General features: G+C 45.5%; 1 protein-coding gene across 1 annotated transcript in view; it reads right to left on the bottom strand.

The window, feature by feature from the left end:
- LOC144104976 (solute carrier family 22 member 7-like) overlaps positions 1-6,620 on the bottom strand; it is a 180,015-nt gene extending 173,395 nt beyond the window's left edge. Inside the window, exon 1 of the mRNA XM_077638201.1 lies at positions 6,352-6,620. Coding sequence (XP_077494327.1) covers positions 6,352-6,525 — 174 coding nt within the window. The 5' untranslated portion in view covers positions 6,526-6,620. The remainder of the gene's footprint in view (positions 1-6,351) is intronic.
- Positions 6,621-17,671: the final 11,051 nt, after the last annotated feature.

A 17,671-nucleotide genomic window follows, 5' to 3' on the forward strand; every position in this document is an offset into this window, starting at 1 on the left:
TACGGTAGCTTTATTAATAATATATCATGATGGACAGGCTTTCCTGAAATCAAGTAATAAACCCAAAGTAAGCTTTCATTTCTTAATGTTGTCAGGAATTTTCTGTTTAATATAAAGTAAAGCAGTTTCAGTTGTCTTATTCTTTCTGAATCCAAACTGCTCTTTTACTATCAAGTTATGCAGAGTGGGGAAATCGACAATTCTTTTGTTCACCATGTGTTCAGCAACTTTTGAAAAGACTGAAAGCACTGACATTGGTCTATAGTTGTTCAAGTCTTCAAAAGCACCACCTTTATGAATAGCTGGAACACACGCAAGCCTTATTTGGTTTGGAAATATCCCTACCTGAAGTATGTAGTTGCATATATGCGTAAGGACTGGAGTTATCAGTGCGGCTACAGCTTTCACGGGGGAAACTTTCACATCATCGTAGGCTGATGCACAGTTGTCCATCAGCGTCATGATTATGTTAAGGACTTCTGTGGCGCAAGTTGGAGCGAGAAATACAGCTTGAGGTCATTGAACATTCATGTATTGTTCACACGATAATGTACCATGAATATCATTTGAGGCACCAACTTCTACAAAGTGCATGTTAAAAGGTTTGAAATGTTTTCTTCAGTTCAGCCCTGTGTAGTTAATGCACAGCGGTAATGTCGTCTTGTGTAATAGCCTTAACTTGCAGCTTTTCTACAATCTCATTTACTGTGCTTAGCAAGTCCTCATCCTGGGTTTCAGTCAATACATGAAGCTCTAGGGTTCGAAAGCGCCTACGCCACTCCAAATCATCTAGGTCCTGCTTCAGCTGAGTTATATCACTACCTACATTGTTAGATTCCAGCCCTACAAATCGCTTCTTTAGTTGTTTTGTAGTTTTTTCTTGAACAGTCAGGTGGTTCTGAAAGTCGTCAAACTTATCAGAGAGCAACTGCATTTGCGACTCAAATGCATCAAACTTTTTTGACAAAGGCAAAAGAGCATTAAGCTTCGTTTCAGTCTCCAGTAATCTGAGTATCACGTCGGAATCATGCTGCAGATTTTCTGTGGAGCTTGTGCCCTTGTGGTTGCCTCGACAAGAGTCAAATTTCCATGCTTTCTTTTTGGCTTCGCGCTTAGCATTGAAAGATTCTTCTGTTATTCCCGCACATGCACCACGATGAAAATTAAATTTGCACTCTGAGCATGTTGCAAAGATGCTATCAGTGAGTGGAAGACGGCAAGCACAACAACGAGCTATAGTACGCTCAGATCTTTTACAAAAAACCCATCTATCCACTTAGCAGCAGCGACGACATAAAAGGAAAAGAAAATCACATTGAGTCAGGCATAATTATGCACAAACCTGCACAAAGGCAGAGACGGTTACATGATGTTGCAGTTATGGCCACCACTGCCAAGTGAGGTCCCAGTGGAAGGAATCATCTTTTATAGCCCACAGTGAACTGTTGATGCTGTGCCGGATTTCCAGGTGACACCGACGACCACGCCTTCCTGGTCTGCTGCTCGAGACTACCGTATGTCTTCAGGACACGTGCGATGACCAGTGAGATGCACAGTGGGTAATATGCACAGAGGCAGAGACGGTTATGTGATGCTCGCAGTTATCGTCGCTACTTTGCAGTGGTGACGATAACTTGAGCACCTGAAGAACACGATAACCACTGAGCCATCGCGCTGGATTCATCATTTCAGTAAATATGCATGACAAATTCTAAGTGGCTGTCATAAAACATTGTAACTAATATCCACATTCCGTGCAGCACTCTACCTCTACACTAAATACCTACTGCGAATACTGACCTCTGTATGCATTCCCTTTACATTAATTGGATTAGAATACTTAGAAAACTTGTGCCACTTATCATCATTGACTCACTACGAGCTGTTGAGAATGCTGCCCCATAAAACGTACATTCAGTGCTCCTTGCAAAAGGATCCCAACTGGAGAATATTCAAGCATTTATTCTTATACCCGCTATTGAACAAGCGCTTCAAAATACCCTGCATGAAGCCTGGGACGTATGCCAATACTCAAACGGGCACAAGCCATGCAAAATCTACCAGGCAGACTGCGAACCAGTTCACCACTGTTTTGTGCCCACAACTTGAAACACTAAGACGAAACAGCATACTCATACACCAGCGTGCGCTCTTTGGAACAAGTGGGTTACAGCGCCTCCATGCCGTGCTCATTATCCAGAAAAACTCAAACAGTACATAGTGGTTGCAGCAGCGCCATTTCAGAACCAGACATGAGCTTCAGACAACAAGATCATTATTTTAAGGATGAAATACCATCTCAAATTCAGTTAATTTTTACTTCAAGTGCAGCCCGGACAGAGCAGTAAAGAGGAGACACTTGCATGCAGGTACCCTAACCTAACGCTGATAGAAAATCAACGAAAGCAACGAACACGCTCAAAGTAAGAATTATTTCATTTACACAATTAACGTGTTCATCAAAAGGCGCAGCCATAAAAAAACAGCGCGAGCAGAATTGCATTCGTGACGCAAATAAGCGCCAAGTTACATTGGCGTTTTTGTAATGTAGCAGTCTGAGATGAGAAACGCATATTCTGCCTCTCGCACAATTGGTACTGAAGAAATTTGTGCCCGCGTAAGCGGGGTTCATGAACGAGCCACTCGGAACGAAATGTAAGCCATCTCTTGTCGAGGCGACTTTACTCAGCTTTCGAAATGAATTTCCTGCAGGCCAGCGGCGGCGGCCAACGGCTTGGATAACAGGGATGGACGAATCCATACGTGTGCAAAGGAAGGGCGAGACGGGATGCAGCTCGAAGGTTCTTCGCGGTGTTTGTACACGCTCGCCATTTGCGCCGGCAACCACTTTTTTTTTCAACCATCACTCTATTAGCATTCCTCCACCGCCGCTTCACTACAACTTTGACAAACGCCTCGAGCTCTAGTCAATAGCGTTACAAAACATGTTTGGTGAAACGTCGCTGCCCGCGACGCGCACCGAGTGAGCGGCTACAACAAACAAGCAATTAATGCACACTTCTCAATGAACAGCACTCCATGGTCCCGACAGGCGATAACACAAAGAATAAAAAATAAAGGCAAAATAAATGTAATCCACCTCAGAACTTGATTGTGCGTTTCCGCAGATGCCAAGTAAATCGTGCTCACACGGCTCCAACGCATAGTTTCATTTCGGCCTTCACTCACGGGCTAAGCGATATTTCTGGCTGTGCACCTACCTTTCAACACGGAAAAGCCAGTAGAGAGCTCGCGAGGAGGGCTTACCGTCTCGGGTTTCGCACCGAGTGCCTTTCCGCGCGTTAGGAAAGACATAGCGGCACAGACGTAAGCACATTATTCGAGAACATGGCGGCTGCCGCCGATCACACGAACGTGCTTACAAACGCCGCTTACAAACGTGGATAGGAAGTTTGTCGCTGCGCACATAATCTGCTCTGCACACACAGCACTGCTTAGAGTGGCTAAGGAGACCAAATGAATAAAAATAATCGTGTAGACGTACCATAAGTGGACGATTAAGTTGAATTTCAATCAAAACGTAATCCACGAGAGAAAACTGCGCCGACGCCAACACACCGGCGCACACGGTCTTTTGCTGCCCGGATGATGTTCCGCCGACTCCGGGCAAAATGGGTAAAAAGTGAAACAAACCAATTTCACGGTCATGTCTATATTGGTTGCACTCTTGCCAATTGTAGCTTGCTCTAGCATCCAAGAACACAAAGGGCCTTTGGTTTAAAGCATAAATTCTCCACTCGCGCTTTAAAAACCTTATTACTTTCGCGAAAACCCAAACCGAAACCTTACTACTTATTCCATGTGCGCCGCATTTCCCATCGAATAGATGTGGCGCCCTTTTCAAATAATTATAATGCTGCATAGCATAACGTGTTTTTGGCGTGTGCTCGTGTTTAGAAAACCGGTATGGACAACAGCGTATTATCGCCTCCGATGCAGCAGGTGTACGGCGAAGAACGAAAATATACTGGGTTTCTGATTGTCGAGTCGCAGCACTTTTTCACTGAAGGCAAACTGCAAAGGTATAAATGTCATATCTTAATTCCTCAGAGAACCATGATCTTTGAGACTCTTCTAACCATGTTTCTGAGAGATGGGCACATCTTTGAATTCTCACCCCAGTTATTCCCCCTTATTTTACAGGAGGTTTTAAAGAGAAATAAATGTACAGTCACTGATTAAATGCTTCTTAAATTAAGCGCGTTGGACAGTAACGATAGCACGATGTAATGGTATATTCTCGAGCGATTCCTTTAATGGAGAGCGTGTTCGTTTGATGTAGTACAGTTTGCAGCACCCTTACTTCAGAAGTGGGTGCCTTTCCTCGCTCTACCTGTCAGCATTAATGATTATTTAATTACATTCTCAATGTGCGTTGCGGTTAAAGGAAAATTAGCTCTTCAAAGCTTCTAAAAACAATATACAGGAAGGTATTGAATTGCCGTTGGACGATATTTTTTATTCCTGAAATAGCAAAGGAAGCGGAGGACTCTGACAATAGTTGCGGTCACCCGATGCAGTTTGGTTCGTGGGGGTTTAACGTCCCAAGCCAACTCAGGGAATGAGGGACGCCGTAGTGAAGGGCTCTGGAAATTTCGACCGCCTGGGGTTCTTTAACGTGCACTGACATCGCACACCACACGGGCCTCAAGAATTTCGCCTCCATCGAAATTTAAGCGCCGCGGCTGGCAACGAACCCGCGTCTTTCGGGTCAGCAGCCGAGCGCGATAACCACTTTACCACCGCGGCGGCCCGATGCAGTTCTACTCAGCATGCAGTGCGAAAAGAAATGGATATTTTATGGACATAGTCGGAAAGCAGTGTATAAATTGTTAGATAAAATTAGGATTGTTATAAACAATAGACAATAGGTCTATAGACAATAGTCTATGTGCAGTCTAAAGATTGTCTAGAGACGATAGGAAATTAAGGCGGCTAGAGATTTTGGTCTATAAATTGTCTATAGGTCGTCTATAGACAAAGGCTGCTAAACCGGTTATAGACTAGTCTATAGATGGTTTATAGATTGTCTATAGACGAAAGGAAATTATGGCGGTTATAGGCTTTAGTCTATAGATGGTCTAAAGATTGTCTATGGACAAAAGGAAATAAGGCAGGTATAGACTTTAGTCTATATACAATATTGACCGCCTATAGACAAAGAAAAATTGTCTACTATAGACTTTGGTCTATAGATGGTCTATAGACTTTCCATGCACAAAAGGAAATGAGGCAGTTATAGACTTCAGTCTGTAGATAATCTATTGACCGTCTGTAGACAAAGAAAACTTTGGTCTGTAACCGACTAGTGTACAGATGTTCTATGGACCATCTATAGACAGAAGAAAATTAAGGCTGTTATAGACTTTAGTCTATAGATAATCTATTTACTGAATATAGACAAAGGAAAATTGTCTGTTACGAACTTTAGTCCATAGATGATCTATAGACAGTCTATGGACAAAAAAATAAGGCGGTTATAGACTTTAGTCTATAGATAATCTATTGACCGTCTGTAGACAAAAAAAATTGTCTGTTATAGACTTTAGTCTATAGATAGTCTATGGACCATCTGTGTACAGAAGGAAATTGATGTGGTTATAGACTTCAGTCTATAGGTAGTCTATGGACCATCTATAGACAAAAGAAAATTAGGGCGGTTATAGACTTTAGTCTATAAATTCTCTATAGACAGTCTATTTAAGAAAAGTTAAGTCTAAAGGGCGTCTATAGAGTCTATGAGAAGTCTATAGACAGTCTATAGACCATTTTCATAAGGGAATTTAGCGCACCACAGGCTATTTGGAGAGAAGGTGCGGCTGAGATTCACTTGTGGAGGAAATTTACCGTTTTAGCATTGAGTGTGCTAGGCTTAGTATCAAAGAGTAGTTTTTTTGTTGTGAACACTAAGAAAGCTGCCTGACGAGGAAGGAAATGACGACAAGTCCAGCAGCCTTATATTCACCTTTTTAACGGCGCAAAAAGAAAAGACGAAACACATAGGTACACGACATCTTGTCATGCATCTATGTGTTTGGTCTGTTGTTCGAGCCGTACGTCAAATACCTAAACATGAATTACAGCCAACTAGCCCCAGAGCAAGTTCACTTAACCACTATAGTTGTCAGAATAAAATTAAAGGACGCCTGAGAGGCGCCGCTGGTCGAATGCGCTCTCGACTAAGACCAAAAGTTTTTCGCTTATGCCTAACCCTTGCTTCCAAACGAGAACAGAAAATTGGGCAAGTTGGAACGGATTCATCTTAAAGCAGCGCGATACACAGGACGTAGTGAAGAAACACGAGCGCTCCATCATTGCTCATCCGCTCACCTGTGCGCAGAGTAGAACAGTCCTCTGGAAGCGTCCGTGCCCGAAGGCGCACAAGCTCTGGATGTTTGTCTCCGACAGCTCTTCCTGAAGCCGCGTGCCGGTCTGAAGAGATCGTGACCCGCTGCTTTGTCGGCGTGTCGCATTTTCCCATCGATGGCGAGTGCCTTGGGCCATCGTGCATGCTTTACCAAGCTTCGCTGAGTTCCCTTCCACACGCACACCTCGACAGAAATGCGTTAGAGTTGCTGCGTTGACTGAGCGGTTGGAGCCTGGCCAGGCAGCAGTCTTCTTCTACTGCATCGTCTTCTTCGTATGCGCAAGCAGCATGTGTTCCGATGTTTCGAACAAATATACTGATCTATAGCTACAGAGAAAACAGCAGCACACAGAGCGCTTCATACCAGTCATAGAGCAAACCAACGAGCAAGAAAAGACACCGCTTGCACATAGAAGAACCTTAGTTTAAAAACACCAAGAAAGGTAGAGGGAAAGATTAGAAGCGCCTTGTATCCTGCATGCGCACCGAAGCGGTGACAACGATTGCTCACCGCCTGCAGTACGCTGTGCCGATGCCAGTATAGAAAGCGTTCCAATTAGGCTATCATGAGGGAGAATGATTTAATGAAATAATTAAATAATGAAAAATGTACAAATGTAAAATTTTCTGTTTTAACGAGATGCGAAAACACGTTTTCACTTTCTTTGGAACCTTAACGCATTATAGAACTAACCTTTACTGTCTCATTACACTGTCCATGTTTACAAATGAAATAACAGCGTGGCAAGCTGAAAGAGTTAAGCCATCAGATCAGCGCTGTTTGCAGAACAAGCGATGTTCTTGCAGCATAAACAGGTTTAGTTCTTTTAAACCGCACGTGGGAGCGGAAGAACGCGTCACTGCCGCAAGATATTTCGCGGTACATTCGCTCCCTCTATAGCAGGAAAAGCCAAAGTGCACCTTGGTGGCAGTGACCTATTATGCTATCAAATTCTTTACTCGAGCCAATTGTTCAAAGCATTGTTATATAGACTGCTTTAACCGCGGGTGTCCTGGACTATAGGGACTCCACGCATGAAGATTCTGAAGGAGCAATGTATGAAGGTTCTCTCTACCTCTCTCTCTAGATCGCTTTATACAATAAGTTAATTTCAAGATAAACAACGCAAAATTTGATATTCATTAAAGCTATCTTTGGAATGTTCTTGTAACTGTAAATATAATCTTAGGTTGCTCACTCATCTGCTATTCACCAAAAAATGATTGTTTTGTAGGTTTTCCTCACTTAATTTAATAGTTTTAGTACCGCAGGTTATTTTAAATGCGCAGAGTTTAGTTCAGCAGAAAAACTGTATTAAAATTTCACACGGGTTTATTTTTGTGCGGGCTAGCGCTAACAAGGTTTGCCACCTTGTTATTTAGTGAAAACGATTGGAAGAAGACGAACACGGATGCTACTAAAAACTGATTTATGGAAGGTTGTGCCATGCATATATAAATCAGTTGTCAGTAAAGCGCCCGTGTTCGTTTCCGTCTTTTCCTTCGTCCAGTTGTTTGCGCTAAATAGGATGAATAGGATGTCAGAACACCAACTAGCCCAACAGTATTGCGACGCACGAGCATTACTTAATGTTTCGTCGTCGTCGTCGCCACTCAAGTTGTCGCGGCGGCGCATTTCAGATTTGCTTACTATGGCAGCTCCACTTTCGTATACATATTTAATTCCTTAATCATAGCCGCTTTGGAAGTGCGGGCCCAGCCTATTCTGGTAATGCTCACAGACGGTTGAGTCGCCATCTAGTTTTTAATAGCGAACGACAACACGTTTGACTACATTGCCTTCTCTTGATGTGCGGTTACCCGTGTTTCCAGGGATGGCCCCAGAAGAGAGGTAGGTGGTTGATGCAACACCCCCACACCGTTATTGTTAGAGCCCAAAAGACGTGGACAAGACGAGTACGCAGACACGGCGCTGATTTTTACGAGACGAGCATACAGAGAAGGCGCCGACCTCGTCCTCGTCTTATGCGCTGCGTCGATAATAATGACACACCAACATGCCTAAGCTTGCACTTGGCCACCGCACCAAATCTCCGGTGATGGCCAATCCCCCTTGTGTGTATGCGCCATTTTTTCGACTGTAATAACAACAACACATGTGCTTGTGTCCTTGTCTTCCGTCTCGTCGGTTAAAAGAGCGAGCTGCCGGGCTAGTTGGCACTTTTGCATGGTGCATGGTGGAAGAGCGCAAAGGACGATGTGCGTGTGCGTGTGCGTGTGCGAACAATACACAGGATTGTTCGTAGCAAATGCGGATAGCGCTGCTAAAGAATTGTCGTGTTTAATTACTCCCGACTTGTAATGACGGATTAGTCTATAAGAATATAAAGACTCTATACCAATTATGTTAAATTTCTTAAACAATTCGACTGTGTGTGAATAACGAGGGACTTTTGAAATAGTGCAGATAACACGTTTCTGCAAACGCAACAATTTATTAATATTGTCAAGCGTTGTGGTTCCCCAGACAAGCGCGCCATAACTCATTGCCGATGAAAACAGGGAATAGTACAATAATACTTTAATTGAGATGGGAAAAGATGAACAGTAGCGACGCAGATAGCCAGTCGTACGCGAGAGCTTCCCGGAGAGGTAGGTAAACGGATGCTTGGGCGAGTTGGTAAGTCATTTTAAAACAGAACAGTGCGCACTTTGACAGCGACTACGAGGAAGACACGACACAGACGAGCGCTGTTTTTTTTTTTTGACTTTCAACTGTTGTTTATTGCTTGGACCGAGGCATATATACAGTTCCTACAAAAAGAAGAAAACAAACACCCATTCATAGATTCCAGTCATCTAAACATGCTGCGCTGAACAAGGACGATAACTAAAATCATCATTTCCCCCTCGCTAAAAATGCCAGTTCTTTGGAACCAATCGATAAAGAGGCGCTGCTGACGCAGGCGTCTTTTGACCAGGCGATGTGCGCTGCTTCAATTATTTCACGTGGCAATGGGTTACTGTGCTTGCTTAAAACTTGTGTTCGAGTGAAGTCAGGGTAGCAAGTTTTGCCGTCACAGTCTCTACAGTGGATGCCGAGATGCCCTTTTACAGAGTTATTCACATTGCTGTTGTGCTCCCTCATGCCGGCGTTCATTGAGGCATCTCCCCGTATGACCCACATAAAGCTTGCCACATGACAAGGGAATGACATAAACTACACCTTCTTCACAGGAGCGAAATGATTTTCATATTGATGTCGCACTCTCTAGGAACGAAATCGGTATTTACCATTTTGCACACCTTCCCAAGCTTATACGGAGCCGAAAAAATAACTTTGACACGTGCTCTATTTGCTATCTTTTTTAGTCTGTGGGAGAAATGATGAATGTAAGGCACAACAGTGGTTTTTTTTTTCTTTTTCCTTTCGCGTCAACGGGTCTACCCGTTCCCCTTTTCTGTTTTTGCTCAAATTACTGAGAATAGATTCAGACACTGACACTAGCAGCTGCTTGGGATAACCAGCCTTTATGAGCCGATCAGTTTGGTGAAAGAAGCTATCTTGCATGGAATGCATGCAAGATTTCTTAAGCGCATTGTGAACGCATGATTTCGCCACGGCACGTTTAACCATCTTAGAATGAGATGACGTGAAGGGGAGCAATGGCTTGCTGCTTCGTGGCCCGTAAGACCAACACGTGTGAAGGTTCATTAATCTGAGTTTGATATCTAAAAATCGGATGGCATGATGGCATGACATTTTTCTAGCGGAGCGGGACCGAGAGTTGAAACGCAGAAGTGAAGGTTCCAGTGTTGCGGGCATTTTCAGATATGTTGATGATTTTCTCGTTTTTACCAACTCACAGGATATGTCCAATCAGGCTAGCATGTTCAGTATCTTTGATATGTTTTCCGAATGCCTTCATTCACTAATCCTGACGCATGAAGAGGCTGCGAACGAATTCATCAGATTTCTTGATCTGGGCATTTATTTTTCTACTGACCATGTGTGTTGGGCTTATGAACCGCGAGGAAACAAACCTGTCCTTCCTTTTCGTTCAGCCCACTCAAAACTAGTCAAACGGGCAATTGTAAAATCTTGCTTTTGCAGTGCTCTTACGAAATCATGCGAGCATCGACTGGATTATGCGTTTTCTATCCAGGTGACCCGGTTGAGCGGCTCTGGCTACCCGTGTTCACTCTTGTTATCGGTTGCCGAGAACATGCTCAAAGAAAGCAGGGAAGTAGTGCCGGACACCGTTGGGACTGACACAAATTGGAATAAAAATGTGGCGGTAGTACCATACATGCACACCATCGCCCACCAGCTCAAAAAAATAGGGAAAAGAGCAGGTGTGCATGTGGTGTTTTCCGCACCAGAGAAGCTGCCGAAACTGTGCAAGAGGGTAAATTCCACCATTACTGGCAGCTATTCCTGCACTGTTAGGCACAGGCAACCTTTTGTGGAGTGCGCAAAAAACGTAGTGTACTCTACACCTTTGCCCTGCGGCCGAGCCTACGTTGGCCAAACTGGCAGATGTCTAAACGAGAGGCTCATGGAACACAGCAATAGTGTCATCGGGGTATCCCGTCATCTAGACATACACTGCCGTGATTGCCAACAGTGTAAGGAACGTGGTCCTTTTTTGGGAAAAACAACAGTTCTTCATAAATATGTCAGCAAAACTGCCAGGGAGATAGCAGAGGCTGGTGAGATTGCAGAAAAAGGAGATTATTGTGTCAGCACCCCTTCGGTGTTGTTAGGTGATAAAGAACGTCGGGTCTTGGGAATTTCCAACTAGGGTATCATGGTTTTGTTCTTGTTTGCGTCCTGACTTTTAGGTTTTAGCTTTATGTTGTCTTCCTTGTACCTGTGATGATGTGTTTCCTTTGCGGGTTGGCGCTGCTAACAGTCTCACATGACTTTCCTTTTCGTTGCTGCGCATGCCCGCTGTATGCTATATGTAGTCGCTGCGCGCAGCAATAAGCGTTGTTGAAGTCGGCGCTTTGTGGTGTCCCCCCTCAAGTCCGTGTTTGTCTTTGCGCTGTGAATGTAAGCATGATTACCTGGCACTTCAGTAGTTAGTATGAGGGGATGGAGGCACTGAACAAAGGCAGCTTTGATCTGCGTAAAGACTGCGTCGAATTTTTTCACACTTGTGTCTGTAAGAACAAGAAAGTCATCAACATAGAGAAACACTGCACAACCTTAGAACCTATCAATTTTTCTTGAAGCCTTCTACCCTTTTGTGCTAACAACAAATCACTAAGCACGGGAGCTATGCATGACCCGATGCAAACTGCTCGTTTTTGCAGGTAAAACTCACCGTCCCAGGCAATGAAAGTAGAAGTTAAATACATGTGAAGTAGTTCTAAAAAGCTCGCGACGGAAATGCCATTCTTGTTTTGGAATTCAATTAATCCTTGCTGGTCAATACATTCTTTTATGCACGCGAAAAGCTCATTATGCGGTAGTGAATAATATAAGTCTTTACCGTCAAAAGAGCAGGCCATCAGTCCCTTGTTCTTGTTAGTTTCTAAAAATTGGATTGCATCCAGAGAATTTTTTACCTGGTACGGATCGTCCAACGTGAGCGAGTTTAAAATCTTCTTTAGAAAAACGGCTACAGTTTTCTGCCAAGTGCCTCTCTCAGATACAATGACACGAAACGGGCACTCTGGTTTGTGGGTCTTTGCGCTAAAAAACACTTGTAAACTAAGTCCTTTACTTTTATCGGATGTTTTCGTTAACAAATCAAGGTTAAGTTTTTTTGCACACTTTCTTGGCCTTAGCTTTAATTTTTTTCAAGGAAATATTCTTGGGCACAGAAAACGAAGACAAAATAGCTTCCCTACCTTTCTTGACGTCCGCCTTTTTCACGACGCGACTGCGCATGCGCCCATCCCCTGGCGGCGGTGTCGCGAAACATATTGGAAGTGTCGCGCGCTCCACTCGAGACCGGCCGTGGAATTGTAAACAAACGTGCTTCCTACGCGGGGTGCGTTGCTGCAGCCGTCGGGCGCTCAGCGCGACGCATTTGGCGATGCCTACAACATATGTGTTGCATACGGCTGCAATGCCCAATATGTAAAGGGAAGCAAACTCAGATTTTTTTCGCTTTCCGAACGCTTCCCGGGACCGCCTTCGACGCGATGCCTGAATAAAAGCAGTTCGCCGGTTCGACGATCGTGGCCGCCCTTGGGCACCGTCAAGCAGGTCAAGACTGTGCGCGAATCACTTTGTGACAGGTACGCACGAGGTACTGTGGTTAAATGCGTGTGCAGTCTATCACGAAGTGTTTTATTCATGGGTAGGAAGGCCTCGAATGTCACGATCAGAAGGCATCTTGAAACCGCGCAAATAAGATCTTGAAAAAGATCTTGAAACCGCGCAAAAAAGATCAAGATGCACTCTACTAATAGTCACCAACTAGTCCGTCTATCTCTATTATACTCGAATGTCACCGCGGCACCCAGACTTCGTTCCGACGATTTTTGCTTTCTGAAGCAAGAAGGCCAAATGGGCTAGTGCTGTGAGCCGCTTTCAACGCGTGATGGAGCGGACAACGAAAAAGAAGCTACGAGAGCCTTCACGCATGGTGCTAAAATTTCGTTGTAATCTCTTATGGAAATTTCCTTGTTTATGCCACTACACCTTGGACAATCCCCCCGTGTGGGTATGTGCCATGTATTAAGAGGCAGAAGAAGAAGAAGGTGTGGTTATGCGTGTGTTCGCATCATAACCATGATGCTGGAGGAGCCCTTGCAGCATCTTGGCCTTAGTTTGAGCAGCCCGCTCTTGCTATCATTTGGCGCCACCACATTTGGGTTCAGCCACAGATCTGTTTGCACCGCTGTTCAAAATTTCCTGATAGAATCTCACCGATTGCCTTGCTAAGTGTTCCAACCTTTTCTTTTCTATCAATTATTACATTTTGACTAAATCATTAATATTTAATCACTCTCTTTATTATTATTCTTAAAATTTTAAAATCAAAACACTCATCCCTTTTCTGTTCATGACGAAAAATTCACCGGTGTTGCACTCCCACGTGCTTTTCCTTTTTGTAAACTGCGTTCAGGTGAATAGCCACCCGATTCTTGGCCGATCCCCCAGTGTGGGTATGTGCCATCTTTTGATAGGCTAACAACAACAACAACCATGATGAAGAGCTCTGCGTGGTATCGCCGGATGGCTCAATGTGCGCCTCTCGCGCTCGTCTTTATGGACGCGCATGCTTGTTTAACCTATGCAGCGGTGCGCTGTGAGAAAATAAAGTGAAATGCTAGTAGAGATGCCATGTTGCGAGTACGCTTGTGCTTTTATAGCTCGTGTAGCTATTCGGGAGCGCTTGAGCACCACGATTGCTTCTGAAAACTGTTGTCCCCAGTCGTTTTCTGTGCTACGGTGTGCACGATCTATTATCCACCTTTCATGGATGGCAGGCATATACAGCGGAAAACGCCAACCTCACTGATCGGGGATATTTCATTGAACATTATGTACCGAATGTAGCCTTCATCTCTGAAGCGGCGGCCCTTACTCAGCTGGCGATCGCATTGTATGCCGGATGGTCGGAGATACTGAAGAATTTGCTCTTCGGTGGTCACAGCAGCCTGCCTCGGACTTCGCACCCAGCCATCAGTCAATCCTATAAATCCTCCAGGCACCAGGCCCAGGACGCGCCATCGTTGACGGATTCCAGCAAAACGTGCTCCGCAGCGGCACTCAGTCCGGCCGGGTTGGGCGCACAGTACCCTTAAAGTGAGCTTCCAACGTTGTACGCGAGGTGGCAGCACAGGAAAATGAAAAAGGCGGATTGAGAGGGTAGCACTAGGAATCCCCCTTCCTTGTCGGCTGCGAGCAAACACAGCGAATGTCCTTTCAATTTCGCCGAACAGAGACGGTGTTCACTTGAGCCTTGCAACGTAGTAACGCGTCCACTCCTTCAGACACGCACCTATCGGATTCTGACACCGGTGCCAGCCTGGACACCTGCCTCACCATGCTCAGAAGTTCAGCCGGCGACCTTTTGGGTTCCGTGGCGTACTTCGGCCCCTGGGAGAGAACACGATGCACTTCTGTGGGCAGCGACACGTTCCCTGCGGTGTGGATGACACTCTCAGTCTTATGCTTCTTTCTGGGCAGTGGTGCGCGGAGTTGGAAAAGGGTTTGTCGCCACAAGAAGTGTTCGTGTCTCGTCTCGTCTCGTCTCGTCTGTGTCGTGTCTTCCTCGTAGTCCCTGTCAAAGTGCGCGCTGTTCTGTTTTAAAATAGGTAATGTGGTCGTCCCAAGTGAGTGAGTGAAAAAACCTTTATTGACCAACAGAATGAGACCACCTCATCCAGACCTCCCCTGTCCCATACCCTCAGTTGAGGGAGGAGGATCAGGACAGATCCGGCCGCATGGGGTAGTCGCGTCAGATGCTGGCCAGGATCTCTTGTATCCCGGCGGCCTCTTCAACCAGTCGGACGGCGGTGAGCTCGAGCTCAGGGTCCGTGCTCCGGAGCAAGGTCTCCCAGGCGTCTCTACTATTAATGTTCTTTGCCCTGTGTGGGGATTGGCTACACTCCCATATTATGTGGTCGAGGGTCCCTCTCGCCCCGCTCTTCTTGCATTTATCGTCATCTATTTCTGGAATGATATGTTTGCTTAGAATTGGGTGTGGGTAGACATCTGTTTGTAGGCATCCACGCCACCGCCTGTTGATTGTTGAGTGCTTTGCTAGGTGGGGGAAAGTACCTGGGATGTTGTCTATAATATTCTGTAACTTCCTGACAGGAGATTAGTCTCCCTTCTCTCCCGTGATCTACGAACGGTGGTCCGTCTTGTGCAGCTCGGTGGTAGAGATCTCGAGCTACCTCGTGGGCCGCCTCGTTGCAACGGACAGATTCGTGCGCGGGGGTCCAGATTATATTGATTGTTCTATTCAATGTCGCTTGTCTTAAAATTTTGGCGGCGAGGGGAGAGACTCTCCCTCTACTAAAATTTTGGACTGCAGCTTTGCTGTCGCTTATGACGTATTCAGCTTTGGAACCGACGCAAGCTAGTGCTATTGCGACCTCCTCCGCCGTCTCGGTGTTTGTCCCTAGGATAGTTGCGACCGTGATGGGGCTACCCGCTCCGTTCACTACCGCGACGGTCGTGTACTGACTATGTCTATCGCCCGCTGCGTCTACGTAGGCGACCTCTTCCTGAGGCTTGTCACCGTAGATGCGTTCTATCACCTCTGCCCGCTTTTGTCTTCTTTCCTTGTTTATTTCTGGGTGCATGTTCTTGGGTAAGGGGGGAATCCTGAGATTGCTCCTAATCTCCATGTCGATATCCTCCCTCTGTCTAGCTCCCCTGTCTGTTTGGAGTCCGACTTTGGCTAGTGTGGCTCTTCCCGCATGTGTTGTGCTGAGTCTCTCTATCTGTGATGTCTGGACTGCTTCTGCGAGCTCTGTAAGCGTGTTGTGTATGCCCAGTGCTAGGAGTTTTTCTGAAGATGTGCACATGGGCAGGATTAGAGCTTTCTTGACGTACTTCTTTATGAAAGCGTCGATTTTGTTCCTCTCTGCTGCTTTGAGATTTAGATACGGCGTAACGTAGCTGATTCTACTTATTATGAAAGCGTGTATGAGCCTAAGTAGGTTTTTTTTCTTTAAGACCGCCTCTTTTGCTCGAGACACGTTTGATGAGATTGAGGGTCTGCATCACGTGGCTCTCAAGCTTTTTGATGGTTATCGTGTTTCTCCCATTCGACTACATATGAAGGCCTAGGATTCTGATTGTGTCCAATTTGGATACCTCCTTTCCTCCTACAGAAATCTGAATTTCCGAGGGTGGTTTGTTCCTCAGAGCCTTATCGTTATATATGACTATTTCAGATTTTTCGGGCGAGCATTCTAAGCCCCGTTCTTCTACATACGTTGGAATTATATTGGCAGCTGCCTGTAGGGTTTGATTAATCTCTGCATCACTTCCTCGGTTGATCCATAGATTAATGTCGTCCGCATACAGGCTATATTCTAAGTTTGGGTTGCCAATTTTTTCAAGTTCGCCCGGGAGTTCTCTCATGGCCATGTTAAAGAGAATGGCTGATAGCACCGACCCTTGAGGGGTTCCCTTGCTTCCTAGCTTTATTTCCCGGATTTAATCTCCTGGAAGCTTATGCTCGCAGTTCTATCTGTGAGGAAGTCTCTTATGTAGCGATAGGTTTTGTAGCCTACTCCGGCGTGGCTGAGTCCTTTCAATATTGCCTCATGTTTAACATTATCAAATGCCTTTTTGAGATCGAGACATAGGATAACCTTTGCGTCCCTGGTTCTAGAGTCAATGATATCCTGTTTTAGTCGCAGCATGACGTCTTGTGTGCTGAGATGGGGTCGGAACCCATAAATCTCATCTGGCCACTTCCTATTCTTTTCCATGTAGTTCGATATTCTGGTCTGGACGACATGCTCCATTAGTTTCCCTGCGCACGATGTGAGGGATATAGGTCGAAGGTTCCCTATCTGCGGCTGCTTCCCGGGTTTAGGTATTAGGACCACGGTGGCAGTTTTCCATTGCGGGGGAATCTCGCCCTTCTCCCAGCACTCCTGCATGTAATCTGTGAGGGCCTTTATGGAGTTGTCGTCGAGGTTCCTTAACATTGTGTTCGTAATCCCGTCTGGGCCAGGAGCCGATCTGGTTTTCAGTCTATTTCCGCCCTTACCTCGGCTACCGTAATGGGCGCGTCCAGGGCCTCGTTCGGGGCTCCTTCATAATCGGGAAGCCGACTTTTGTCTGTGTCTCCTATGTAGGTTTCAGCTAGTTTGCTCATGAAGCTTTCGTCATCGTATTTCCCACACGCGTGTCTAACTTTCGTCATTGTAACTTTCGCTTGCGTTTTGGATTTTTGTGGGTCTATGAGATGCCTAAGAATGTTCCACGTCTGGGGGAGATTCATGCTCCTCTCCATTTCGTCGCATTTGCTATTCCAATTTTGTTCGCACAGTTTAAAGGCGTAATCCTTCTCTTTCTTTATTATGCCGTGCCAATCTTCTTTTGAGATTGCGGTTGCTCCTGCCCTGTTTCTTTAGTCGGCGCTCCATGCCTTGTTTGCCTTCCCACATGTGTGGAAGTCGGCTGTCCGCTATCTCGGGAGCTTTCTCCCCGTCTAGCGTTTTGGTTACCTTTCTGGCATCCTTCTTAACTGCTTCGCACCACTCTCCGATGTTATTTATGACTGTCTCGTCTCTGTTTCCTCTGAGCTCCCTAAAGTAGTCCCACTCTGTGATCTTCGTAGGGTTTTTTTTGTTGCCTATTTGTTTGTTCCTGGTTCTTATCTCTGTTGC

The sequence above is a fragment of the Amblyomma americanum genome, chromosome 9 (assembly GCF_052857255.1).
Source record: "Amblyomma americanum isolate KBUSLIRL-KWMA chromosome 9, ASM5285725v1, whole genome shotgun sequence".
NCBI lineage: Eukaryota > Metazoa > Arthropoda > Arachnida > Ixodida > Ixodidae > Amblyomma > Amblyomma americanum.